This window comes from Camellia sinensis, chromosome 13 (assembly GCF_055761805.1).
Source record: "Camellia sinensis isolate YWXY chromosome 13, ASM5576180v1, whole genome shotgun sequence".
Taxonomy (NCBI): Eukaryota; Viridiplantae; Streptophyta; class Magnoliopsida; order Ericales; family Theaceae; genus Camellia; species Camellia sinensis.
The window spans coordinates 10109471-10121387 of record NC_138973.1 but is presented as its reverse complement, the minus strand read 5'-3'; the positions used below and the strand labels follow the sequence as shown (position 1 = coordinate 10121387).

General features: G+C 36.1%; 1 protein-coding gene across 14 annotated transcripts; it reads right to left on the bottom strand.

Annotated features, from left to right (window-relative positions):
* Window positions 1-809: 809 nt before the first annotated feature.
* LOC114312968 (uncharacterized) lies at window positions 810-9242 on the bottom strand. 14 transcript variants are annotated; one of them, XR_014349353.1, is made up of 13 exons: window positions 8698-9242; window positions 8465-8599; window positions 8263-8324; window positions 7572-7733; window positions 6614-6755; window positions 6320-6427; window positions 4179-4295; window positions 3681-3786; window positions 3529-3588; window positions 3317-3370; window positions 2415-2472; window positions 1532-1629; window positions 810-1447 (listed from the first exon to the last, which is right to left on the bottom strand). XR_014349353.1 is itself a non-coding variant. In XM_028259257.2 (13 exons), the coding sequence occupies exons 7-12, from the start codon at window positions 4268-4270 to the stop codon at window positions 1557-1559; spliced, it is 498 nt and encodes a 165-aa protein (XP_028115058.1). In that variant the 5' UTR covers window positions 4271-4295; window positions 6320-6427; window positions 6614-6755; window positions 7572-7733; window positions 8263-8324; window positions 8465-8599; window positions 8698-9242; the 3' UTR covers window positions 810-1447; window positions 1532-1556. The 14 variants fall into 14 exon arrangements, 10 of the variants coding, with proteins under 10 accessions (XP_028115058.1, XP_028115059.1, XP_028115057.1 ...); XR_014349354.1 differs by having other exon boundaries at window positions 810-1443; XR_014349355.1 differs by having other exon boundaries at window positions 6681-6755.
* Between the last annotated feature and the right edge of the window lie 2675 nt (window positions 9243-11917).

Here is an 11917-nt window from a genome sequence, read left to right as displayed (position 1 = left end):
ACAGCTGTATGGTGGAAAACCAGAAAATGTGACCTAAGAGAGAAAAACCAGCTTTTTAGCAAAGCTCAAAAGGGTCAAGAAGAATTACTGGTCGGCCTACCCATATTGGTGGCCTCCCAGATGAGCACAACACAATGGGGGTATGAAAAGCCAAAAATTGTGGCTCAAAAGTGAGAAAAACAAACTTTCTGTCAGAAAAACCGACTTTAGGAGAGAGAAAAAAAGAAAACTGGTTTCCAAGGGGAAAAGGTGGCCTCCCACCATACTACCACCTCCCTAACAATGAAAATAAGGTCTCTACCAAAAATGGACCAAGACGGATGCAAAACGAAGGTTCGGGGGCCAAAACGCGCAGTCTGGGACCCCAAAAACAGGCTGTTAGGCACCGGAAGTGGCGTGTGACCACGAAGGTGGTCTCCCGGGCCACAATGTCCCTCTAAAAGGAGGAAACAAGGTGCATGCCAAAAACCGGAACAAACGGAGGTAGTTAAGCGGGTCCCGAACCGAGGCACACGGCCGACGACTTCGAAAATCGAAAACTGGACTCCAAACGGGAAAAAAAAATGGCCTACGACCACTAAACGTAGCCTATGGCCACTAAGAGATGGTCTACGAGACCTCTCCCTCCCTTCGGGAAGAGAAAACAGAGAAAACAGAACCTAATTCGCAAACCGAGGCAAAACACAAAAGAGCCCCGTAGTCCCAAAGCGAGGCTCGCAGCCGAGACTCCGCAACCTCAGAACGAGCACAATATGCAACATTACCGAGCGCTCAGTTGGTGACGTCTGAGTCTTAAAGTCGGTCAAAAATGGGGTGTCTACAGTCATATATTTCATAAATGAAAATTAAATATTCAAAAGTATATACAAAGGAATTAAATAAAAAAAAATTAATTGTGCTTACATATATTAAAAAATGAAAAACCTTAAAAAACTAAGTTCTTTAATTCTTAGACCATATTTTGTATCTCTCCAAGAAATTTCTAGCCTGAAAAATAAAAATACAAATTAATCCAGAAACCGCTGATGCATATGAATAAACTAAAAAGTTAATTCAACAAACCAAAATGGGAGCATTAATCATTTCTGCTTGATCTTAATCCTTTTGGAAATAACTTCCCTGTTAACAATTAGATGCCATAGCAACTCAGTGTCAATGACATTGTAATTAGAAGGTTAGTAATGAGCACAGTATTTAAAAATGATAAAATCTCAATACAGTTTGTGTATGATTTTTTGTGAATGTATATTATTATTACTGTTGAACCATAATTCTAGGTACTCATAAATAAATAACTAAAAACAAACTCAAGAATTTACTCTCTCTTTTACATACATTGCAGTCACTATTACCAGCAACAACAGGTTTTGGAGAAGCAGAGGCTGCATTTTCTTTTGCACCTTTGGAAGAAAAAGAGAAAACAGCTACCCATTTCATGCATGTCTGTCTACCAAAGAATAAGTGCAAACACTAACAACTGGCACAAGCGTATGAAAAATCATAAAGAAAATACATTATTATCTCAAAATACCTGGCCAAGCATTGTAGCCTCTGCTTCAATTCCTCCAACTCCCCAGCCAACATCTCCTAAGCCAGCAATCCAAGTAACAGCTCCTCAGAGAACGTGAACTGAGACACGCATTCTTAAGAATTACATGGATTTTGAAATGCAGCATGGTATATCCTTCATAAAGTTTAAATAAGAATTGGATGATCTCTATTATAAATGTTAACAACTAAATTCTACAGTACAAGTCATACACTGTGTGAAGATAGTATAAATTCTGAAAGGGTACTGACCACCATAAAGTTTTGAGTTAAAATTAATTGTTCCTTCCAGATACATAAAAATTAACTCACCTTGAAAAACTACTAATTACATCAAGACAACTCCGGTCCAAACCATAATAATCCAACAAGAAGCTTCTTTTGAACATGTTTCGCATGTTTTCAACATTTCAAATATAAGCAGCATTGTAACTCTTATGTTTCAACAGAAAATAATTCCTGGATTATATTTTTCTAAAAAACTATAAATATATTAGGTCAGACTAATTAAGATAATAAAGTAATATAAATAATGGAATAAAACTATAGAGTGTATTCAATCAACTTTAGGACTGTTTTATGCCTAAAATTTACTTCAGTAGTCTCAAGAAATATTTATCAATTTTTTTTCTAAATAAAAATGAAAAGGCCTAGTCACTTCTCAATTTATGGAAAACACAATTATGGTGTCAGGTCAGTTCTTTTACCCAGAGTTTCTTTATCCATATTTTTCATATAAAGAAGTTAGGAACAAATGGTAGAACCCAATCGAGACTTAACAAGCCTTGTGTTTGTATCATTAAAATCAATCTACAAAAAAGTAATAACAATTCAAAAAGAATAGGCAAGAAATGTAAGAAGTGTACCTAGAACCTTTTTACTGCGTAAAATATCTCCATATATGTGATCCCCAACATAAAGAACCTATTAAATTTACAACATATTAAAAATTAAAACCATACTGTGACCTTCTGGATTTAGAACCATAATCACATTAAAACCTAGAACAAGTAAAAATTAATTAAATGGAATAATGAATGAAAGACAAATTAAATTCCTATCTAATGAGGAAATGTAGCAGTTAATGAACATATCTTAATGAGAAATGAATAAGTAATAACTAATGAAATGAAATAATGAGTAACTAATAAGTAGTCAATGAACACATCTTAATGGAAAATGTAACAGTCAAAGTGATGGCTTCTTGATAATGTCCAGAAACCATTTGAAAAACGAGGGAAAAAAAATATAATCAACATGTTAACAAAATGCACCAGACAGATACTAAAGGCAAAAATGCACCAGATTAGCAGATTAACATACTGCTGACTTGTTAGCAAAAATGCACCAGATTAACAGAACAACAGTAGGCACCAGAGCAGCAGTATGAAGCACAGATATACCAGATTAGCAGGAGCACCAGACCAAACACTAATGTAACAGTAGATACACCAATGTAACCATCACACAGATACAGAGGCACCAGATTAGCAGATTAACATACTGCTGACTTGTTAGCAAAAATACACCAGATTAACAGAGCAGTAGAGCAGCATACAAAGGCACCAGATTAACAGAACAGCAGTAAGCACCAAAGCAGTAGTATGCAGCACAGATGCACCAAAGCAGTAGTATGCAGCACAGATATACCAGATTAGATACACTAATGTAATGGCATATCAGGACACATATACAACAGAACAGAGCACAGGTACACCAGAGCAGCTCACAGATACAGAGGCAAAACACACTTAACAGCAGAACAGACCTGTGAACTTGACTCTATACCCAGCAGTTTATGCAGATGACCAACATTGCCCTCCTGAAAATGTAAGTTCAGAAATATGACTAGCATATAAAATTATTATTCGAGAACCAAGTGAAATTTAGCAACATAGAGAAAATGCCCATAACCAAAAGCATGCAATACAATGTCCAGGAATTTTACAAGGTAGATTTATAATAGAAATAACTTATTACCTGAAACACTTTACAACTCTTATTCAGGCTCTTTAATGGTAGTCTTAAAGCACCTCCCACCTAGGCAATAGAAGATGAAATTGTAAAAACACAGAACAAAACAAGATAAGGATGCTATAAACTTTAGAAGAACATAGTACATGTAAACCAACCTGAGGCATAGGAGTACCATTATCAGTATTAAGAAGCATCCGAGACGCAGGCTCAACTTCAAAAAGATTGGCACGATTTTCATCATGGAAAAAACTTTGTTTTGCACTGTAAAAAAGAACAAATGCTTCCTTAGATATAACTTCAAATTTTAAAGTTCGGTAGTCCTAAAATTAGGAAAGCACATTAAAACTAGCATCCAACTTGGCAATTGGTCCTACCCATCATACCTGTCAATACTCTGATAGGAATGACTCACTTTTCACCTAGTTTTTGGCATATATCTATATAACTTCTCATGAGAAAAAAGGATTTAAACCCATTTTAGAACTCATTACCATAGGTTGAAACAATACACTCTTCATAGCTCTAAGGCATCCAACTCATACGTTAAGTGTGAACTATATAAATAAAGAAATAAAAATGAGAACAACCCCAGCAATTCTACCTATAGAATGTAAGTTTTAACAGGTTTTATTATTTTGAGAAGAGAACAAAACCTGCCAATGATGACCACATTGAAGAATCGGAGCCACTCAAAATTCAAAGTGGAACAACTATCCAATGTTTGGGGTCCACAGAAAAAATTCATTACGATGTTTGTGTAGTCCCATAGACTGTAACATATATAAGTGAGATTCTTAATCATGTCAGTTCTTGCAAAAAACATAGCCTACTTCTAAAAACTAATACCTTCAAGTTTAATACAAACATAACAATTTTAGGAGAAGAGGGGGGAGGAGGTAAGATCACACAAACAAAATCAACCTATATAGTGGAATAAAAAGCAAAATAAGATTCTCAAATCCATATGTATATTCAGCATCAAAAAAAATCATTTCAAATAAAAAACCAAACAAAAGGCTAAATATTCATTGGATCGGTTTTTCAGACAAAAGGCTAACAATTTTAAAAAATAAAAAACAGATTATGAAAACAAACCAAACATAACGAAATAAATTTGTATATGACAAAAAACCTCAAACAACATATCACCAAAATTTATTATTAATATATACATTTTTTAAATTAATAGATGCAGGTCACAAAAGTCAAGCTTGGAGACAAAATCACAGCCCTCCAACAAATTGTGTCGCCATTTGAAAAGGTTATAAACATAAAAAACACTTAGACTTGTCCAATAATACTCTGTGTTATTTCATTAAGCTTTTTTGTTATTATTACTTATTTTTAATTTTGATATTGATATTCATTAGTATATTAATTAATACTATTTGACGTGGGCAATATTCAGTGGAACGGTTTTTCAGACGAATACGGCATCGGTGCTGGGGAGGCAATTGGATATATAAAGTTCCTACAAGAGTAAGTGCAGGTGAAAGCAATTTCTATATTATCTTCCTTAATCATAAAAAATTAATATTAAGGCAAATGTAGACCATTATTTAATAATAATAGTCACTGAATAAAATCACCTAAGCAAAATAAAATCAACCCATTAGCCCCTAATTGGTGCCTTGGGCATATTTTTGCATACCGGTAATGATACAGTTTATGTATGGATCGTTCTTATACATACCTACGTACATGATTGCACACATACAAGTAGAAAGCTTAGTGCTAAGGAGTTGAGAGGAGAAGATCATATAGAATTATAACTATCCAAGAAAAATAAAAGGCTCAATATCTTACTACTACTCAACAAGTGTTGTTACGGAGCATCATGAATCAACTGGAGAGGATACATGTAAGTAGGTATGTATAAGAATGATGATGAGGATGATGATGAAGAAAGTGGAGATTCGTGGTAGGTTTTGAAGGTTGGGAACCAGTCTTAGGGTTGATTTTGTGTGTTAGGGCTGAGAGTTGGGGCTTTTGATTATTATCTTCTCTTTTTTTCTTTTTTCTTTTTTTTCTTCTTTTTTTTTTTTTTTTTTTGAATTGGCGCCAGAAAATTTCATTTTGGCACTAAATCCATTACTCTCTATTTTCCATCTTTTGATTTCTTTTTCTGTATAAATTGTGGATATTAAGTTCCCAAAGATCTGAGCTTCCTGAATCCTTGTTTACCTGTTGCACACAGAAGACAGCCCCCAAGGGCATACCAACCCTTAGTTGAGTTCCTCTTGAAAAAGTAATAGATGTGAACAGGATTAAATGCCTTCAAGACACTGCTGTCATATTTTATAAGGTTGTAGATGCCAATAACCCCAAGAGAACAAAACCATATGAATAAAGCTGGTCCAACTGCAAGACCAACTTTGCTTGTCCCATACCAAAACCATATGAACAAAGGTAAATAAGAGATTACAGTGAACAAAGCCATATGAACAAAACCATTGTCTTCTGCATGATCTCTCTCATGCTTATAGTTTCTATTAAAGTCTTTAGTTCTATTTATTTGTTATCCCGATAACAGATCTTGCAGAAGACTGCAAAAGTCAAAACTAAAGTGTGACTAAGGAACAAAAAAACCATAAGCATCTCATTTAAGATGATGCATCAAATCGCACATTTGATAAAACAAAGGTAAATAAGAGATTACAGTGAATTTGTCCATTGTACATAGTCACAAAACTGCAGCCACTGGTCATTATCATATCAATATTTTAGCAATTCATTTGGTCTCAAAAGTACATATCATATATATACATATATATATTTAACAGATGAAGCTTACCTTCCTAGAGAATTATCTCCATTTCCCTGAAGCTTCCTTAGTCACTGTCTCTAAAATATACTCAATTTGTCACTGTTCTGAATTGGAAATTCCTCAAACACCTCTCATCTGAAATAAAAGAGAAAACACTATGCTTCTCTAGTAATGGCTTAATGAAAAACAAAGATCAAAACAATCCCAATTTGTTCTTTTAAATTGAATCAATACAAGGAAAGAAAATGTATACTAAAGGGTTAATTCAATTTTCAATAACAAGTGAAGAGTTTCACTATTGCTTCGGCACGCATAACCTACTTTGGTTTGTCTGTTAGGGACACAAGAGATCTGAGAACACCCGGACTGATCTTGTCAGCAAGAATACCTTTTTCTGACATCAAGGACTTTTCCTTCACATAACTTTGTAGTTTCTTTGCATCTAGGTCAATTTGTGCTTGATCTGCATTAAATCATGGACAATATTTAAGCACCCAGGATTCAAGAACTAGAAAGACAATAACGTATTTGGAGAATAATGGAAAATAAGCTATTAGTGTATGATATGTCATTCAAAAGCTGAAGCACGTAACAACGGCATTATTCGACTTCAATGTCAAAGCTGGTAAAAAGTAATTAATTAGTTTAAGTATCTAGAGAATGCCTTAGAAATTACTTGGAACCCCAAAGACATTAGCATTTGCAACCTGCTAATGCCGAAATAGATGTTTCTGATGGTGATCATCTGCTAGCCATTATTTTTGTTTCTGAACACTATTTTTGTTTTTTCATGTTTTTTAAACAAAACGAGAAAAATTCGAAACATTTTCATTTTGTGTTCTATGTTTTCATTTTCTAGAAAAGGCAAAATTTGTTCGGCTAACTGTTTTCGAATACCGTTTTTAGAAAGGAAAAAAATCCAAAAACAAACCCTTTTATAAAAAAACTCAAAAGCTTTTTTCGAATATTCAAAATTGGATTTTGCACAACAATGAAATAGTGAGTGTTTTTGAACATTTCGTTGATTTGTTTTTGAAAACATGAAAATAACAGAAACACAACCAGCCATGCCAGAAGTGTATGGTATTGACGCAAAATGAATTTGGTCAACACATCTCATTTTCTATGCATTTTTTCTAAGTACGTAGCATTGTTGATTCATGTTTTAATTCTGATTGATTACAAGATGACAATGAAGGAATTTGCAAAGAAACTAGAAGAACTAGCAGAGCAGCTTTTAGACTTGTTATGTGAGAATCTAGGGATAGAGAAAGGGTACCTCAAGAAGGCTTTCTATGGCTCCAAGGGTTCAACCTTCGGCACCAAGGTCAGCAACTACCCTCCGTGTCCCCACCCGGAGCTGATCAAGGGCCTCCGAGCCCACACTGACGCTGGTGGCATCATCCTCCTCTTCCAAGATGACAAGGTCAGCAGACTCCAGCTGCTCAAGGATGGCAAATGAGTTGTTTATCTACGGTTTTAAAAACAAAAGTGCCCCCACTAAAGTTTGAAAATATCATTTTTTTCCCATAGTTTTTTTTTTTTCATTAATTTATCCCCACTAAAAGTCCAAATATTATTTCTATCGATAGTTTCAAACTTATTTTTGATTTGCCAGTATGAAATTTTGTTCTTGCTCCCCCAGAATTTCCATATTGGCCACATATATTTGGGATTTTCTTCATTTAAGATAATGAATATGAGATTGTCAAATAGGAAAAAGTTATGTGTATAACTTTGCCTCTCTCAACAAAAATTCTCGCTCAGCCACCCTAAAGCAAGTGATTGTTTCCTATCTCAAATGATACCTACCCATTAGGTGGTTTTTATGTGAATCAATCTTGTTGTTGAACAGTTATGAATGCCAAATACCCACATTGAAAGTGTACTGATAAACCAGTAAAATGTCCCAAAAAATCCAGAAATTGTATACACAGCGAATACAGAAAGTAGTGATAAAGATAACATACAGTAGGCACAGCACTGCCAACACAAGCAATGGAAGCTGCCTTCACTCCTGCTCGAACACCCTCTGCAAATTCCAGAAACACCATTCAATAGCAACCCATGATCTATAAAAAATAATAGCATTGGTCAAACTAAACCCATGAACCATACATAATTTCCGGTTTTCTCATCAACAAAACACTCAAAAACTAGTCAGAAACAAACCTTGAGTGCAACGGCGTGAATTCAGAATCTTCTGATCCTCAGCCGGTGAAGCAATCAAAGGCGAATTTCTTCGGTTTGCCCAAGCGTCCCTCATCGTCGATGGAATTCCCATTTCGGTCTCGGATTTTTGAAGCTCTGTTTCGATTAAATTGAATAGAATAAGCGTCGAAATCTGAGAGGATTAGAGAGAGGTTGAAGGGGATTGAGGAAATGAGAGTATTTCGATTTCTTACAATAAATAAATTAATAAATCTAGGACCAACTCTCGTTTGAAAAAAACAAAAACATAATAGAGTGAACATGTGTCTTCGGCGGCGGCGCTGAAGAGGGAGTAGCTAGGGTAGACAGCGAGGAGGGCAGAGAGTGAACATGTGTTTCTCAATGTCTGTCCCTCTTCCTACTACCAATACCATCTTTCTCAAACTTCTTCCTCTTTCCATCCCCGAAATCATCGTAGTCCGACTCTCCCCTCACAAAATCCCCCAATTCTTCCCCATCATCCTCTTCCCCGATTCCAAAATCAGGAGTGCTCTCCTCAGCCGTCGTGTTCTTCTTGATGAGTCGCTTCCGAGGATTCGGCTTCACATCCGAATCGTTGTAAATTGGGGTCGGAGAGGAGCTTTGAGGGAAATCGAAGGGCCTTGTAGAGAGGATGGAGGTGGATGATTTGAGAGGGGTTTTGAGAGAGAGAGAGAGAGCCTTTTTTTTCTTTCTCTTCAAATAGGAATTTTCTCTCAAATTAGGGCACAAAATGGTGACGGGACTAGATCAACGCTGGAGATGGCATTTTTCTAATATATATATTTTTTTTTGGTGAATTGGCCGCACAAAATTTCATTTTGGCGCCTTTTTTCACAATATGAATTGTGCGTCGTCAAAAGTTTAATTCTCTATTTATATTTATAAAAATTTTAAAATTTAAATAAAAATTTATTTGATAAAATTTTTAAGTTATAAATTAGTGGTCTCAGTTTCTTCATTTTGAGTTTTCACTTTTTTTTTTTTACCAATTAACACTAGCCACCATCCGCTATCATTTTCACCACCGTCTTCCGCCACCACCACCACCCACTTACCATCCACCGCCCGTCACCTACTTGTCACCACCACTCATCACCCACCTGCCACCACCACTACCAGTCATCTGCCACTCACCCACCACCCACCACTACCACCACCCACTCACTACCACCTACCCCCGCCACCGTCACCCACCCACCCACCCACGCACCACCACCACCACCACCATCACCCACCACTCACCCGCCACCCACCTGCCACCACCACCTACCATCCACCACCACCACCACCCACTCGCTACCACCTACCACCCGCCACCGTCACCCACCCACCCACCCATCACCACCACCACCCGCCATTCGCCACCCACCTGCCACAACCACCCACCACCCGCCTGTCATCCGCCACTCACCTACCACCACCCGCCACCACCCACTCGTTACCACCCACCACCTGCCACCATCACCCACCCACCCACCCACCACCACCCACTCGCTACCACCCACCATCCGCCACCATCACCCACTCACCCACCACAACTACCCACCGTCACCACTTTCCGCCACCGTCGTCCGCCGCCACTTGCCATTTCTCACTCTTTTTTATATTTTTAAATTTTTTAAAACATTTTGTCAATTACCAAACGCATTTGTAGTTTATGTTTTTTTAAAAATAAACAAAAACCAGTTTATAAAATTTTTGTAAATATAAACTGAAAACGTAAACGTTACCAAACACACCATAATATTTTTAACGACAGGCGATGTTTGTGTCGTAAAAAGTGTAATATTTTTAACCGCGAGCATTGTGTGCGCCGTGAAAAGTATTCACTTTTCACGACTGACGTATGTGCGTCGTGTATAATTAATGTATTAACGACATTCCATATGCATGTCATAGAAAGTTTTATTATTTACGGCGTGCATTGCAAGCCGTAAAAAAATCATTGTTTTTACCATTCACGGCCCACGCAATAAATACGCCGTGGTTGGAAAAGTATTTACGACGTGCAAAAAACGCAAGTCGTAAAAGTGAGAAACTACGACATGCATTTATTGTATGCCGTTGATGTGGTGCCGTAAAAAGTCAATTTTGTTGTAGTGCTTACAGCTTCAATCCAGTGTTGGAAAGCCAATTTTCGTGCTTTGGTGTCTCTGGACAAACCCTTACCAACCTACCCAACACAATTAACATGATAATCTTAAGGCACTTCGTTGAACACATAATAATATAATGCTACTTAATTATTAGATTAATTGGTATTTAAAAAAAATTATTACAGATTCATGAAATTTTTTAAAAAGAGTTTGGTTATTAATGATATAAAGGTCTACCATAGATGATTTTATAATTATTTTTAGAAATTACACTGAATTGGGGAAAAAATTTAGAAGAAGAGGAAGAAGCAGATGACCTTGGAAGCATTCAACCTGACTCGACTCCAGCGAGAAGCTGCAGTCTCTAGTTTGGAGAAATTGAACAATGTAATCGTTCTGTGATTCAATCGAGCATAATCGATCGCTTGCCACCTTCAAAAGCATATATAAACAAACATCTCTACTGTAATTGATTTGAGCTTATACATATATACATACATATTAAAAAAAAAAATCAAAACCCCCAACCAGAAATCGTTGAATCAAATGCTCTAATTCAAAACCCTAAACCAGAAATCATTGAATTGAAACCCTAATAGTTTAATCAAATGCCCTAATTTAAGAAGGGAAAGGTTTCAGAAAAGAAAAGAAACAAACTTTAAGTTTAGAACCTTACCAAAATTGCAGGTCTTTCCCAAGCCAATGAGTTTCGAAAGGTTGCAAGGGAAATGAAGAGCACCGCCTATAGCGAAGAGGGTGGGTGTCTATTGGAGAAGGGGATATGAATTCGGGGAAGAGGAGGAGACACAAAGGTTGTGCCGATGAGGTGTTTATCATTCTGAGAGAGAGACACACACACACACACACAGCGTAAATCACAAAAGAGAGAAGAAGAAAATAATAAGCTGTTGCACGTGTGTGATGGGTGGGAACTCTCTAATGTGTAAAATGATCTTAGCCGTTTATTTGTCGTTTGGAAAGATCTATGGACCATTCTAATTAATTATAAAGGATATATATTTTTATATAAAGGATTAATTATAAAGGATATATATTTTCTTTTGGTTAGAAGTAGTCGAAGAGTTAAATGCATTTTGAAATTTTTTTTTTTATAATTTGTGTTTTGGTGTTGGGGCCTTTTTTATAAAAAAAAATAAAATTGGGAATTGTATATTTTATATAAAAATCAAATTGAAATATTTTATACAAACACACCTGTTTATATAATCACACTTATTTAAAAAGTGTGATTAAAAAGTAGTAATGTATATATAATCACACTTTAATTAGAAGGTGTGATTAAAAAATATATAAATAATCACACTTTAATTAGAAT